Source organism: Ictidomys tridecemlineatus, chromosome 7, assembly GCF_052094955.1.
Source record: "Ictidomys tridecemlineatus isolate mIctTri1 chromosome 7, mIctTri1.hap1, whole genome shotgun sequence".
NCBI classification, from domain to species: Eukaryota; Metazoa; Chordata; class Mammalia; order Rodentia; family Sciuridae; genus Ictidomys; species Ictidomys tridecemlineatus.
Genome location: NC_135483.1, coordinates 47,693,244 through 47,710,577, shown reverse-complemented (window position 1 = coordinate 47,710,577; position 17,334 = coordinate 47,693,244). Strand labels below are relative to the sequence as shown.

The window sequence follows — 17,334 nt, the reverse complement described above, 5'->3', positions numbered from 1 at the left end:
GGGAGATGTATGAATGTTCAGGGATCGATTTTCCCATTAAAGAAAAAAATATTAAAACATGAAAGTATGTGGGTGGTAGTGATGAAGAACAGGGGGTGGAGTTAGCAATGTAGGCTATGAAAGATATAAGGGAATGTTTGGTGGGAGAGGGAGGTCTTGATAGGTGTTTAGGGCCAGTGCAGCAAGACTTCCATAGTGGAAAGGTAGGATGCAGATGGGGAAATTCTTGAAGTGACAGCAAATCTCACCTTCCTTAAGGTGAGATAGGGATAAGGAGACTGCTCTTGATAGAACAGTCTGTCCTTCCTAAAGAACAAAAAGGAGTGGATTAACCTTGTACCAGCCAATAATGGAATAACTGTAGCACCCATAATTTTTCTCTTGTCATTATTAGAGTTGACAGCTATAGTGACAATCCAAGTCAAGAGGGACTATTAACTAATTTTTTTAACAGCTGAATTGTTCTGGACTAGATTATTTGAATCCAAGTCAAGAGGGACTATTAACTAATTTTTTTAACAGCTGAATTGTTCTGGACTAGATTATTTGAATTTTTCTACACTGATCTGATACTTATACAAGTTCATTTCCTTTTACATTAATTTTAGCTTTCTTTTTTTTCTCATTGATACTTTACTTCCTTCTGTAACATGATTACCAAATAGAGTGTGAATATGTTTCTAGTAGGAAATTGTGAAGATTAAACTAAAGAACAAAAATGTAGAAAGTAGGTTTTAGCAATGTGTTTTTGTGCCAATATAGTACAAAAGAGATGTTTGGCTCTAGCTTCTGAAAGCTATAATCTGAGAAGAGATTTGAGAGTGATTCATTGAAGTTACCCTTTCAATTTTGGCCTAAGAATCCTCATCTTGGCATGAAATCTAGGTCACTTGGGCAAGTCCTTTAAATTTTTTTTGGACTCAATTCATCCTTGGGAGATTGCATTATTCAACCCTAACCTTAGGATAACTTTAGGAATGGAAAATTAAAGAAATTGAAACCCCATATAATATCAATGCTGTATAATCAACACTCTCCACAAGATAACAAATGATAAAACATATCTGTGGTTAATAAACCCCAGCTGCACAAATCATAGAACTTGATGAGGGAAAACACAGGGCACAAATTGTTGGAAAACACCTTGGACTTGGAACTGTGCAGATTGGAGCTATATCCCTGACAGTATGCTTGCTTCTCTAGGTAACTGGACAATCTCGCTCAACTCACCTCCCCATTTGTTAAAAATCAGAAGGTAAGAGATAATTAGCTTCACATTTGGAGTTTATAAATAGAATGCCTGAAAAAATATGCATCACAAAGAAATGCTATTACATACCCTAAGAAAACAATATTAACTCATACTTTGATATTCTTATTATACAATTAAATTAAGTACTTTTATGGCTAGGTTTGACATTTACAAATGCTGCTCATTATGATACACAGTATGTGATTAATTAAAGTGGAGAGCCCATTAAAGCATGTTTTGTTGCACCGGAAGCTTAACCTGGATCTAACCAGTGTTACAGAGCACAGACACTGAGGCAGAATGGAGGTCCCCCTTCAAACCCCGATTCTTACAATCATGCCAGAAAGATTTCAGACCATGTCTTTCCTGCCCTCCCCTTCATGGGAGGTCCAGGGAAGCTTCCAGATAGTACTCAGGTCCACCTCTGAAAAAAAAAAAAAATATATATATATATATATTTGTTGTTGTTGTTGTTGTTTGGTATGAGAGATTGAAGCCAGGGGCACTTAATTCCTGAACCCTATCCCCAGTTCATTTTTACACTTTTATTTAAACACAAGTTCTCACTAAGTTGCTTAGGGCCTTGCTAAGTTGCTGAGGCTGGTTTTGAACTCATAATCCTCTTGCCTCAGCTTCCCAAGTGGCTGGTATTACAGGTGTGTGCCACTGCACTCAAACACCCACCTCTTGACTTTTTTTTTTTTTTTTAACATTTTTTAGTTGTCAATAGACCTTTATTTTTATTTATTTATTTATTTATTTATTTATTTATTTATATGCGGTACTGAGAATCAAACCCAGTGCCTCACACATGCTAGGCAAGCACTGTACCACTGAGCCACAACCCCAGCCCGCCCATATCTTGGCTTTTGACTGGCAGCAAGATGACATCAGATTTTCTAGTCCCTACTGCCATTGACAACTCTGGGTCACTTTGGCCCATGCTCACCAGTTCTAATTGGAACTTGTTATTACAGATTTTATGGTTAGGGGGAATCATCCTTCTTTTCCTGAGTTCTGGGATCTGGTCTGTGTAAAGATTACAGAAGTTCAAGTTCATATCTTGTGTTCTTTTTGTCAGCATTGGGGCCTGCATTTTCCCTGCCACAAAAGGTTGTTTGCTGAGGGATGTAATGTATTCTGTCAGCTTAAGTCAGATAGGGCTGCAGGTAAATTGCTTTTTAAAACAGAAAGTATGTGGGGGTCGGCACAGTGGGCCCTGTTTATAGAATTATCCCCTTAACTACATGTTCCCACTTCTCTGTTTTCTATCATTGGTACAAAGTAAAGGGGAGACAATCACTTTATCGTTGGTCAGGATCCCTGAGTTCCCTAGTCACAGTAATTCTTCCTTTACTTGTTTACACCTACTGGTTGTAAAGGCTGAGACAGGGGCTCTTTGTTAAGGAGAAAGGTCACAAATGGTTATGAAGGGTTATTTAGTGAGTTCACAGGTTCATTGATCAGAGGAGAGAAAAGGGTGATGTCTTCCCAAACTTTTGTTTTAAACAAAATTTAAACATATTGAAAAACTGTAAGAATAATATGGAAACCTACTAAGTATCTTTACTAGATTCACCAGTTATTGACTAAGATAAGTGAAAGTTACTTTCCCAAATCTAGATACATAGCTTCAGCATCTATCTCCTAAAGCATTTCATCTACCATTATCATACCTAAGAGAACTCACATCAATTAATCATAATTATATTATGCTGTCTTGTTTACATTTCTCCAACTGATTCAGAATATCTATTACAACTTTCTTCATAACCTAAGATCCCATTGGGGTTCATTCTAGACAGTGTGAATATTCTATTAATAAATAACCTTTTGCCCAGAAGTTTTAGTACCCGTTACTGATCTTTGCTTGAACCAAATATACTGATCTTGCAGAAATTATTATTTTAAAGTTTTATCATTTTATCTGTATTTGATAGATGGTATAAAGCTTTTCTCAGCTGGGCACAGTGGCACAGGTCTGTAATCCTAGCAGTTTGATAGGCGGGGAGGCAGGAGATTATGAGTTCAAAGCCAGCCTCAGCAAAAGTGAGCCATGCTAAGCAACTCAGTGAGACCCTGTCTGTAAATAAAAATACAAAGTAGGGCTGGGGTTATGGCTCATTAGCCAAGTGTCCCTGAGTTCAATCCCTGGTACCCCATCCCCCCCAAAAAGAATATCTTTTGGTGTGTCTTTCTCCCTCTCTCTCTCTCTCTCTCTCTCTCTCTCTCTCTTTCACATTCTAGCTCTTGCTGTGAACATTACATGGACTCCTGGATATTTGGAGGGGGATAGTAAACGATTACTATCATTTTTCTTTTTGATGGTCCCATTATCCTAAATTTGGCAGTGGGAGCTCCTTCAAGGTAGCTCATTAATGTACATATGTATGTATGTATCATACAACCTAAATTAGTTTTTGAGAAATTTCTAGTTCTCTGGCATATACAGTATGTCCTAGGCTGATCTTAATCTTTCACTGCCCTGGAACTGAAACCAATCACTTCTCCCAGTATCTCTGGTTCCTTCTAATGGGAAATGGTGTTTAGAAACAAAAATCTCAGTGTTAGGTGTCTAATAGCAAGGGGTAGATCCAGATTTATGGTGGCTGAAGCAAATACAGTTTTGGGATTTTTTAAAAGGAAGAATACAGAATTACAAATCTAAAATTGGGTAGATAGCTTTCTTATTACCTCTTTCACTGCATACATACCATGCATAGATGTGGCTCCACTACTTGCAATCTATATCCATAGGTTTGATGCAAAATTAGAGCCCTTACTTAGCCAAGTAAGCAAGGCTTAAATTTTCAAGACAATATTCTTAAATACATATTAGATGTACACAAATATAAAATAAATACACACATAAAAAACACACATGCATATATCTATATATCTATATCTATTCTATCTATCTATCTATCTATCTATCTATGTACCTATCTATCTATCTGCCACCCTCCATAACTATGGGTTCTGCATCTATGGTGTCAACCAACCTTGAATCAAAAATATTAGGAAAAAAATTGCATCTGTACTGAACATGTCCAGACTTTCCCCCATCATTATTCCCTAAACAATATAGTATAAAAGCTATTTACAAAGCATTTAAATTGCATTAGATATTGTAAGTAATCTTGAAGTGATTTAAAGTATATAGGAGGAAAAGCCAGGCATGGTGGTGCACATCTATAATCCCAGGGACTCTGGAGGCTGAGGTAAGAGGATTAGAGCCTGTGCAACTCAGTGGAGACCTTGTCTCAAATAAATAAATAAATAAATAAATAAATAAATAAATAAATAAATAAATAAAAATTAAAAAAAGACCTGGGATGTAGTTCTGTGGTAAAGCTCCTTTGGGTTCAATCCTTGGTACCCGCTCCCCTCAAAAAAAATGTATAGAAAAAAAATATATTTGACCAGGAAAAAAAAAAGTGTATAGAAGGATACCCATAGGTTGTATTTAACTACTTTGCAGTTTGAGCACCCTCACATTTTGGGGTCAGAAGAGGGTCCTGAATCAATCCCTACAGATACTGAGGGATATCTGTATATATTATTCTGTGATGAAAGTAAATATAAATCAGAATCATTATTAAAAGTTTGGCTTCTACTACACTCATGGCATAAATGAATCCAACTGTACCAGATAATATATCAAAAAAAGCGAGAGCCTTCCCCTGGTTTTAAAAGAAGGTTAAAGTTTATTATTCTTATGTTGTATTAAAAAGTTTTTCTTTTATTGCAGTCTAGCCTTTAATACTATACAAACAGAGGCTGCAGTAAGGGATATTTAAAACAGGTCTAAAGAGGGATAGTTTAAGTGGATTTTAATTTAGTGGTGCTTAAACAATGCAGCCATTAGCAGGAGATTGGATTCCTACTCATGTAGAAGCTGTATGGATAGCAAGGGGAAAAAATTAAAGAAAAGTAAATAAATAAAATAAAGAAGTGATACTTAAAACAGTCACCTTTTATTTTTTAAATAGAAGGCTTGTGCCCATTAAGAAACTCTTCATATTAGCTGACCACAGATAACACTGCACAGTTCAATTGAAAATTTCAAATTGACCTCAATTCAACTTCAGTCAAATAAAACAGTAATTACAATCCTGGCAAGTCACACAGTTGACCACTGTATTTTGCCGGGAGCCAACTCAAAACACCCACCACATCCACAGCTAGTTCTGCCTTCTGTCTAGGGCAGCAGGCCTGCCAGGCATCCAGAGAAAGATGGTTGGAAACCTCCCTTCTTGGCCTAGGAAGGGCAGTAGAATTCAGGGACTTATGTGTCAATAAGCGGTTTCCTCCTACAATCACAGGCCTGTAGGGTGCAGGAATAAGCCCTAGGCATTGGGATGGAGCCAGCTGGGGCAGGGGTCTCCATTCCTCTTCCTGAGGGAGCTCCTGCCCCTATTAGCTAGGTGAACCAGGATGGGTCACTTAGCATTTTTAAGTCTCATTTCCTTTCTCCTAATTAGGGACGTGTATTATATCTTCTCAAGGGAATGCTGAAAAGGATCTCAATGAAAAAAAAATGTGGTTAAGACCTGCCCTATGGTAATCCCTTAATAAATAGTAGTTGCTATTGAAGCCAGATTTACAGATAGGTAGTTAGTGTAGTTAGGTAAATCTGGTCTAATATTGAGTAAGATAAATAAAATGGAGGCATTATAGAGAAGGGAGTCCAGGAAAGCGGAGCAGCACTTGGGGAAATTGAAATGTTAATGTCCCCAAGGCCAGGAGCTGAGCCCATCCTAAGGAAAAGTTAATGAAGCAGCTCTGAGCAAACAGGGAGGTGCTAATCAAGAGCCGCCCCAGGTCCTTCCTGCCCACTTTACTCCTCCAGCCCACCTATCTCCCACCTTTTGGGCCTTCCCACCTGCATTCTGTCACTGCAAGATAAAGGGAAACAAAAGACATGAGTGTGGGAAAGCTGAAAGAAGACCTTAGCTATAAAAGAGGGAATACCTCCCCCTTACATGGAGTCAGCCTTTAGGGTCCCCTTCTTCCGTGGGGAGAAGTCTTTTCTGCTGTCCTTTAATAAAGCTTCCACTTTCCACTCTAAACTTGCCTGGGGTGCCTCTCTGGTGTTACACTTCAGCATTCCAGGAAGCAATTCTTCATGGGTGAACAGCAGTAACACTATTTTAAAGCGGTGGTTATTGCCACCTTTCTTGTGTGCGTATTTGGAATCACCACCACCATTGGGATCTCCAATCTGTTCACATTTCCACCAGGACGCCCACCTCCCAGCCGGGTAGATGCAGGCTGGGTCATTCATTTCCAGTATAGCCTCTAGGCAACTTTCCACTGGGTGACTTTCCAGAAGGCAGGAAATCCCCTCTGGAACCGCGTGTTGTGTGTGTGGGTGGCGGGTACTTCTCTTTCTCCATGCCTAACCCAGTTTCTCATTCCTGAGCCCAAAGTAAGAGCAGCAGGGACTGTGCTCCAGGATGCAGCCAAGCTGTGCCAACTCCCCTTCACACTCCTGCGCTGGGCGCCTTCCTGCTTGCGCCACCGCCCCCTGGAGGACGAAATCCGAGCGCCGGACCCTGGGGTTCGAGGGTTGCAACTGCTGAGCTCTGCGCCCGCGGTCCCGCCCTCGGCTGGGTCCCGCCCGCGTCCGCGCTCGCGCCCGCAAGCAACCCTCCTTGCTCTCGCTGCCCAGCCACTTCTTCCACAGCCTGCCACCCTGAGGGACCATGTCGAGGCTCAGCTGGGGATACGGCGAACACAACGGTGAGTGCTTTTCACTGATGGGAGGGGGCTCTGCGCCGGGCACCACCGAGGGGCCGGCGGATGCCCCCGCGCTGATCTCACACTTGCAAGAAACTTTTAGGTTCCTCTTTAAACTGAGCGGCGCTCCCTGCAGCCCAAAGCAGGAAGCGGAGGGCGGATTTCGTCCGGTGTAGACGGGAAAGCGTCTTTGGCGGGTGTTGGTAGTGGGGAGTGTTGGGGAGTCCAACACTGGGGACTTTGTCAGAAGTCCCCAGATCCCAACTCTTCATATATATTAATTGCCTCGATATATATATATATATATATATATATATATATATATATATATATATATATATATATTCATTGATTTGAAAAGCCGAGAACTTCCCTAGTAATAACCCCTTATCAATTAAGGCTTGGAGATTAGAAGTCAGAGTGAAATGAGGACAAGTTCGCTTTCGGTCTTTAAGCTGTTCACTTAGTAGAAACAAATCATGGAAAATCTTTGAAAAGCTCCTTAAGAAATTTTAATAGCTTGCATGTTGACACTGAAGATTAAGTTGGCTTCTTGGCTGTTACTATAAAATATTGCCACAGCAATGATCAGTTGGTTGACTGCTACTTTTGGATTCTGTAATGAGGCTTCAAATTCTTTCTGGGAAATGAAGTTATACTTCGGGCTCTTCTCCATTCTTTCTGCCTCTCCTTCCACACTCATCCTTGCAGAGACTGAGGATTAGCATTATTGGAGTTATAATATAGTGATAAAATTTATTAATTGATAAGAGCGATAATGGTAATTAATGGTGCTGGTGCGTGCGGTACTCGCAATTGAACCCAGGGGCGCCCTCTACCATTGAGCTTCATCCTCAGCCCTTTTTACTTGAGACCTGGCCTCTTCTATTGCCCAGGCTGGCCTTGAACCTGTCATCCTCCTTCTGCCTCAACCTCCCAAATAGCTGGCGTTACCGGCATGGTCCATTGGTCCGGCCACTTTTCTTCTTACATATCCTAAATTATCAGATCAAACATTTTTCTTGTTTGTATGTTAAACTGAACTGATTGTTTCAAGCAATGATTTTTCCAGGTAACTGCAAAAATGACATCAAGAAAACCTTACAGTAGATGAGTGTCAAAATGTGGGCTATGAATAATAAAACTTTGATTAACATGCACATTATTGAACAGTACTGAAGAATAACTTTTCTAGAAAGTTTGCTTTCACAAAGAAACAGAAAAGTCTCATTTCAAACCATAGCTTGAGGTTATGAATATTGAAATATGAGCCTCAAAATGGAAGCAGATATAGAATTTTAATAATGAAAGATAAAATTTAGGCAGATTTCTTTTCGACTGAGGCCATAATTATAATCTTACATCTTGCTAATTTCTAATTTATGTTTTGAAAAAACAAACCTCACAAAACGAATTTCTTTTCATCTGTCTGCTTGAATCATTGTTATCATTGCTTAATAGTAAGTGGCAAAAGTGCCCACACTGTGATTTGGAAAAAGGGTATTTCAATCAATGGGTATTGGCTATACTTTAAGATTAGAAAATTTTGTCTCTAATGAAGCTCATTTTCAGAAATTTAGAAAATTCATCTCAGTGAAGGCATTAACATGAAATGACTTTGTATTTTAGCTAGGATTTTTTTTGGCCATTCCTGTCTTTTAGGTGCAGTGGTTTTCTGAGAACCACACCCTTAAGTAGGTTAATTTGGCCGAATACCTCAGGACATGTTTTGAATCCTGACTAGGCAAATTTTGTTGCCTTTTTTTTTTTTTTTTATGTTAAGACATTGGCAAAACCAGTGATTTGAGGAGACTTAAGGAAACTTAAACTGGGAATAGCAGATTGATAAGATGGGACATTAGGAGTCAAGTCAGGGAAATGAACCAACAATACTAGTTAATAGATTATGCTGGATATGGTGCCTAATCACTAAGTCACATCCTCAGCACTTTTTTAAAAATATTTTTTTTAGTTGCAGATGGACACAATATCTTTATTTATTTATTTATTTATTTTTATGTGGTGCTGAGGATCGAACCTAGTGCCTCACATGTGCAAGGCAGGTACTCTATCACTGAGCCACAACCCCAGCCCTCCTCAGTACTTTTTATTTTTTCATTTTGAGTCAGGGTCTTGCTAAGTTGCTTAAGACATCGCTAAGGTGCTGAGGCTGGCCTCAAACTTGTGATTCTCCTGCCTCAGCCTCCTGAGCTGCTGGGATTACAGGCACGCTCCACCGTGCCCAGTGAATATTGGATATTTGACACCATAGTTTTATTTTATTTTGGTTTGACTCTTCTAAAAATGGCTTTAGTTATAAAGGATTAGAAATAGGAGAGGAAAGGAATTGAGAGAGAAGCTCCTTGCTGATTGTAAAAAGAGACAACAGCATGTTGTGACACTTGCATTGCATGTTTGCGATCTGATTCTCGTTGGGTTAACTCAACCTTACTGGTAGTGATAATAGAAAGCTCCGTCTGCATTAAAAAAGAGGATGATATTGTGTACAGAAAGAGTACTCAGAAAAGTAAATAGAAGTGTTTAATAAATAAGGAAATAGATGCCTTTTCTGTAATATTATCGAAGACTTTCAAATGCTCAAGTTGCTTTGAAGTCCCAAGTGTCAGGCAGCTCTTCAGTGTTTAGTTATGTTTAGGTATGTATTTATGCTATGACATTTTTGTACCTGAAGTATATGTGAAAGAAATAATATATGCTTTCTCCTTCGCAATAATAAAAAGTAAAAAGCAGCATTAGATTTACTGGTTCAAACTGTTGATGATTATGATATATTGCGTTCCTTTAAATCTCACTCTTAAGTTTTATCATTTAAAGATAATTTTTGTAACGAATATCTAATAACTGTCATGCTATTTTGTTTCAATCGTACTTGATTTCTAGAGAAAAAGTGGTTAGCAAAGTAGGGAAAAGCTTAGTCAGTAGCCCTATGCCCTATTTACCTGGTGAGTAAATTGCATTCATAGTAGAGAGGAGAAAATAAGAGCCTGTGACCTGTACAGTGACTCACATCTGTAGAATGACTTAGAGCTTATGTGAGCTGCAACTTAGATGTTGATTTTGAGGGTCAGAACTTGATTGGAATCTCCCAGAGAAATGAAGAGGATAGATAAGGGAACAGCTGGTTTATCGATTTACTTCAATGTACCTATGAATATTTGATTTGTAAACTTGATGCAATTTTGACTTTTTGAATAGACGATCAGGATGACAGTTGTCCCTTGTGTTGGAATTAAAATGTAGCATTGGCAAAGAAACCCCTGAGGGACCTTCTGAAGTGTGAAAAAGAGAAATAAACTGTGACCTGACTCTATTGTAGATAACCAACAATACTGTATTTCCTGACATGGGTACAGCCATTTTATTGGGATTATTGTATATGAAAGATTATGTAGGTTCTTAGTCTGCTTGTTGCATATTACAGCTAGTTGAGCTGAGACCTGGATGATACTAAAATATACCAGCAAGTGGTAGAAAAAAGAAGAAAATGAAGAAAATTCTTGAGGATGACACCCTTTCCTTTTTTTTGCTTAGATTTCTCAGCAACTTTTACTCTTTCCACTCTGTAAACTTGTTGACCTCTGGAGCAACCAGAGCACATTCTTGAATCTAAGACTGAATCTCTTTGTTTTCAGTGGTGAATTGTACTGTTGTTTTTAGTTTGATTTATGAGTACCTTTGGAAAGTACTATAAAAAAATTTACATGTTCTTTTATGTACAAAGGGTAATTGATTCTGGAAAGGACTTTAGGCAAACCAGGTGTTTTCCAAACCCATTAAAAAATAATCTTGTGTTAAAAATTAGATGCTAAATTCCTGAGAATGAGGATATTATTAATTGTTCAATCTCAGACATATTGTGTTGCACTTACCAAATGTTTATTGAATGAAAGAACTTAACTTAGTCCTTTTCTTTTGGATTTTTATATTTAAGGTCCTATTCACTGGAATGAATTTTTCCCCATTGCTGATGGTGATCAGCAATCTCCAATTGAGATTAAAACCAAAGAAGTAAAATATGACTCTTCACTCCGACCTCTTAGTATCAAGTATGATCCCAGCTCAGCTAAAATCATCAGTAATAGTGGCCACTCCTTCAGCGTTGACTTTGATGACACAGAAGACAAATCAGGTTGGCTTTTTTTCTTTTTCTTTTTGGTGGGAAACGAGGAATTTGAACAATTGGACTTTACTTTCTTCTCTTTCGTATTTTATTTATGTTAGACCTGGAATTTTCCAGATCGAAGCATATTTTGTGTTTTCATGTGAATTGAGATGTCCTGTTATGTATATGGACCTTATGATAATGTTACTTTAAAATAACATAAAGAAGATTCAGAAAAAATTATGGTAAATGTAATTTTAAGTTGACCGTATCTTATTATGACTTCACTTATCATTTATCACTATGAAAATATAGAAGTTTAATAGCATTTCATAATAATTTTTCTTTTCTTTCTTTTTTTTTGGGGGGGGGAGCTACTGGGGATTGAACTCAGGGACACTCAACCATTGAGCTGCATCCCCAGCCCTATTTTGTATTTTGTTTAGAGACAGGGTCTTGCTACGTTGCTTAGCACCTCACTGTTGTTGCTGAGGCTGACTTTGAATTCGTGATCTTCCTGTCTCAGTCTCCTGAGCCACTGGCATTACAGGTGTGAGCCATTGGCATTACAGGTGTGAGCCACTGCATCCGTCTCATAAATAATTTTTAATTTGTTTTAATAGAAAAAACATTTCTAAAGTATCATAATCTCTCATTAAAATTATAAAAGTAATCTATACTCATAGTAAACAAATAATAACAAATAGAAATAATACAGAATTTTATGATTAAAAACTGTCTGAATTTAACCACTACTGATTCTTCTGTATTTTTTAACTATGTAGCTGTGCATATAGATGTGCATATTTTTTACCTTTTCTTTTTAACAATAAACTTGGACTATTGTTTTATTGCTTGGAACATGTTTCCTTATTTGAAAAAGAAAGGTATGGTCATCTTTCCAAATCATTCATATTTTTATGATATGAATGAATGAATATGGTTCCAGGGATTGAACCCAGGGGTGCTTAACCACTGAGCCACATCACCAACCCTCTTTTATATTTTATTTAGAGATAGGGTCTCGCTGATTTGCTTAGGGCCTTGCCAAGTTTCTGAGGCTGGCTTTGAACTCGAGATTCTCCTGCCTCAGCCTCCCCAGTTGAGCTACTGGGATTATAGGCATGTGCCACTGTGCCCAGCTTCCAAATCTAAATATATTTTTAGATCCAAAGAAATCCATCAATGAATTGTACCAGCTGTTCTTGTATCATAATTGATACACCATTTTCCTACCAATGAACATAGAATAGGAAAGAAAAATACAAGTTTAATGTTTTAAAAAAAGGAGGCTGGGGTTGTGCCTTAGTAATAGAACTCTCACTTAGCATGTGAGAGGTCCTGAGTTCGAGCCTCAACATCACATAAAAATAAATAAATAAAATAAAGGTATTGTGTCCAACTACAACTAAAAATAAATATTTAAAAAAAAGATAAAAAAGAAAGGAATATTTGCTGGGTATGGTAGTGCATGCCTGAAATCCCAGAAACTCAGAAGGCTGAGGCAGGAGGATCACAAGTTCGAGGCCAGCCTCAGCAACATAGTGAGGCCCTAAGAAACTTAGTGAAAACTTGTCTCAAAATAGAAAATAAAAAGTTCTGGGGATGTGGCTCGATGGTAAAGCACCTCTGGGTTCAATCCCCATCATTAATTCATAAATAAATATTAAAAAAGGAATATATGAAACATCTATTCTTACTAGTATTTTGCTAGGACTTGGAATAAAAGTCTTGTTTGATTCATTCATGGGATAGCATCTTTCATAATGTGAATAAATAGTGGACCCATCAAATAGAACTTTAGTCATTTGTTAATTTATTGACTAAATGAAGAGGAAAAGAATATTACTCTGAATTCTACTAGTCAACAAACCAGTCATGAAGTCTTCCCCATAGTACTTGGAGGGCTTGCTTGGCTGGGCAGATGCACACTCATGGTTAACCTACAGGCAACCACCCTTTGAAATTTTAATAGATCTTTAAAAGGAGGACAGGTGGATTTGAAATTCTTTAGGGAGAATTCCTACTGGAAATAGTAGTCTGATGAGGAAATGATAATCTCATGAGGAAAGACAGGACTGTTCTTGTTCCAGCTACTGGTCTTTCTGGACTCAGCATCTCACTTCTTTGGGAATCTTACCTGACTGGCCCTGTCACCTCTGCTAGGGTTCCCATGGCATCCTGGGCTGTCCCAGTCACAGAATTTTCCACACCATGTCATAAATGCCAGGTTGGTGTCTGTCTTTCCCCTGAGCCAAAGACTCCTCATGGGTAGTAGCCATGAATGGATTATTTATGACATTTAGCTCTGGTGTCTTAATTTCTGTAGACCCCTTATATGAGTGTATCATCTGGAATAGTTTTTATTTTATACAAAATTTTAAATGAAAGAGTAAATGAACTGCACATGCCATTTGGAGAAATGATATTTATAAGCATAAAATAGAAACAAGAATATTCACTTGCTTATCTAGGCTGGAAAGTAGGATGAATAATTTGACACTTGGAAACATGAGCTCATTCTCATTAAAAGAACTTTTTTTGCCATTATTAATTTTGTACCATAATTTAGCTGTTTTGTTATAGACCATCTCAAAGTTGGTGTTAAATGAACCTTGATATTTCCACTCACTAAGACCTCTGCTCCAAGAGACTGGTCTTCTCCACCATTAGGCATTTGCTAATCATAATTCCAGGTTGGACATTTTATTTGAAACACTCAAATGGGAAGTTTAAATATGTAGTGTGTAAGGCAATCTTTGTTGTTTAATTGGGCAGAGCTGTGTTAATCTGATTTTAAGCCCTGGACTCAGAGCAGTCTTTCCCCAGATCAGCCATTATTCTTGGATGTCTCCGGACCAGTGTGTGTTTTTTGTATCACTTTCTTTCTTCAGAGCCAGCTTGCTTGCATCTTATCCCAAAGTCAATTCCACATTGATTATTCAAACCCTCTAATCTGCCTTTTATCTATGAAGGAATGACTTTTTCATTCAGCTCAGGTTTTATTATGCAACAACAAGGAAAAAAAGAACAATAGAGCTGTTGATTTCTTTTCCTTTGGAATGTCATTTCATCCTCAATCAATGCAGACTATGGTGTCACTCAGGGAAACAAGCTTTTACATTGACTTTGCAAATCATGTTGAAACTGCTTAAAGACAAATCAAATATTTTATTCATTTATTTATCAACTCGTCATTGTGCCTCTCCTCTGTAATATTACTATGCCAGGTGATAGGCACAGCAGGGACCCAGACTGTGCCCTCCTGAGCACTGCCCAGTGGGAGAAGAAGCAGTAAAATTATTCTGTTTTTAAAAGAGTTCTAGGGAAGTTGGTCCCTGAGTCTGATCTCTCTTTTTTTTTATATATCTTTCAGAGTGCTTTTAAAATAGCCATTTTTATGTATTGTAAAAAACCTGGATCCAAATACTTCTTATATATAAGGTGGATCATTTTTAACAAATTTTGAGAATATACATATATATATACATGCCCTCAAATGCCATATATATACACATATGTATGTATATATGGGTGTGTATGTGTGTGTGTATGACATCTCAGAAGAGGAGGGTAATTTAAATCAAATCATCTAACACTTAATTTTGTTGGATGTTGATGGAAGTTTAGAGTGTAGTGATGCTGTGGTATATTCCGCATTCAATGCTTCCTTTCCTCTCAGTATGAAAGGCAGTGATAAGTGCCTTGATTCGGTTCTTCATTTTTGTGGCAACATTAGGGGAAGCCCATTACTATTTCCAATTTTTATTTTATTTTTTTTAAAAGAGAGAGAGAGGAGAGATAGAGATAGAGATAGAGATAGAGAGGGAGAGAGAGAGAGAGAGAGAGAGAGAGAGAGAGAGAGAGAGAGAGAGAAAGAAAGAGAGAGAGTATTTTTTAATATATATATTTTTTAGTTTTCAGTGGACACAACATCTTTATTTGTATGTGGTGCCCAGGATGGAGCCTACCACCCCGCGAATGCCAGGCGAGCACGTTACCGCTTGAGCCACATTCCCAGCCCTATTTCCAGTTTTTAGATGTGGAAGCTGAAGCTTGGAAGTTAGAGTTTGTCCAAGATCACACAGTGATAGGGAGTGTGAGCCCTCATCTTCTACTTGCAGACACCTGTGTCTTAGACATACAACTGCCCTGCTTTACCAAGCTCCAACTAGACCTTCCTGCATGTCTCGTCCTTATTCAGAGAGGCTGGGTTGCCTTTCCTTAAATGATATTTTGTCTTTCAGAACTCTGAATCTTTTTTACTTTCCAACCAATCTGTCTGTTGTGATTTCCCTGGTGTTCTGTAACGAGCTGCACTGTGTTCTGACTCCTCATAAACCTAAAAATTGTATTCCTGTCAGTAAACCTAATGACACATTTGTAAAAATATTCCTTAGATGACTTGAACATGTTGAGTAATTCAGGGAGATGTGGGTCATGTCAGTATGCATAAAATCATTTCCTTGCTAACCACTTGAAATGTGTTGGCTTTTAGTCCTGCGTGGGGGTCCTCTCACCGGAAGCTACAGGTTGCGACAGTTCCACCTTCACTGGGGGTCTGCTGATGATCATGGCTCTGAGCACATGGTGGATGGGATGAAGTATGCTGCAGAGGTAAGCCATTGGACACATCTGGGTCATTCAGGGTTTTTCTAAGTGATGCGATTTAAGGGTCATAAGGGCCAATTCTTTGACTTTTCGTAGATCCTGAGCCAATTAGGTATCTCAGAGTCTGAAATGACTTGTTCACTCATTAGGAGAGTTTATTGACATGAGAGCTTCCAATGTGGCCTGTCTGACCCTTAAACTAACCACGAGAGTTGAAAGTTATGTGCTTTCATTTTAGAAATGAATAAACTGGAGACTTGTAAACATTGAGTGGGTTTAAACCCAGGCCTGTCTGATAACAAATTAAAATCTATTTTTTCTCTTGCATCTTCTGAAAGGTCAATGAGAAGGGAGAAAAAGATACGTTTGTGTTAGGTCCAACTGTCTATATATTTGATCCAGGCACAAACATACGTGACTACGCAAAGCCCCTATTAATCATGTTAATAAATGACAGAGTTTCACTTTGGAAAAAAATCATAAAGACATAAACTTTCCTAAACTCTACGTCACCTCCACATTTATAGATGTAAAATGGAATCTGTTAATTATTCAGGTCACTGGTAAAGCATAACACCAAAATAAAGAATTCATTACTGTGATTCTTTTTCACTGAAATGTTACTTCTATTTTGTTATATTAGTAGTCATTAATGATACTTCACTTTTTCTAATCCTCTGGCTAAAGGACAAAGCACAATATGCCTCAAGTTTTGATATGATTAAATGTTGCTAATACTAACTTTCCCATGAGATGAAGTGAATTACTGCATGACTCAACCAAAACCATTCAACTGAAACTAATTTGGTTTTTGCGTCTTCTAGGCAGGGTTACCAGATGAATACAAATTTTCTTCATTTTCTCATGCTTTCTGAACTACAGAGTTTAGATGCCCCTCTATAGCCCTGCTGTATGGAAAAATCCAGCAAACTGAACTTCTTTCTAGTTTTATTTTTCTATGAACATGTACAGCTGTCCTTGGAGGCTATCATCCAAAATGTCTGTTTTGCCAACTAAATCACTTTTGTCTGGGGTGAAGTGCCTTAGGGTATGGGACTTGCTCTGGCTACAGATTTGTGTGCAGAATATTCTATGATGGTGAACAAAAGACGATGAGAAGGTAGAAAGGATGATTCCTGCATCTGTGGTGTCTCCAATTATATCATTTACTAAAGAGTTTTCATGTTTCCTTTCTGAAGTCTTGTGTTCTAAATTTAATGGTTGTACTAAATCTTAAAATCTCTGTGGAGATGAAGAGGTGGCTGCTTTGGATCACTGGTCTCTTAACTTTCCCTAGCAACTCAGTAGGATTGGTCACCTTTATGGTTATATCTTGTACTTTCACAAACTTCTATGTGGATTCTCAGATTTACTGCCAGTTGGCAAGTCGTTATCTGAAAAGGGTTTCCTGACCTGAAATTGGTCACATGCTCAGAGTCCTCGCCTATAGATCAGGGGCCATCTTTATAGATAAAACTTTGACTGGAATTTCATGCTGTTCTTTAATCCGTACTTAAGGCTGTTTCCTACTTCACAGGTTCATATATTCAGTCCTTCATTCACTACGTAAGAACTCATCGAGAGCCAGCCATGTCCTCTTGCACAG

General features: G+C 38.1%; 1 protein-coding gene across 2 annotated transcripts in view; it reads left to right on the top strand.

The window, feature by feature from the left end:
- The first annotated feature begins 6,676 nt into the window (after window positions 1-6,676).
- Window positions 6,677-17,334, top strand: part of Ca13 (carbonic anhydrase 13) — a 29,343-nt gene continuing 18,685 nt past the window's right edge. The window contains exons 1-3 of one of the 2 annotated variants that reach the window (XM_078016956.1): window positions 6,677-6,997; window positions 10,947-11,144; window positions 15,616-15,734. In XM_078016956.1, coding sequence (XP_077873082.1) covers window positions 6,961-6,997; window positions 10,947-11,144; window positions 15,616-15,734 — 354 coding nt within the window. In that variant the 5' untranslated portion in view covers window positions 6,677-6,960. The remainder of the gene's footprint in view (window positions 6,998-10,946; window positions 11,145-15,615; window positions 15,735-17,334) is intronic. The other variant, XM_005328625.5, reaches the window with a different exon arrangement.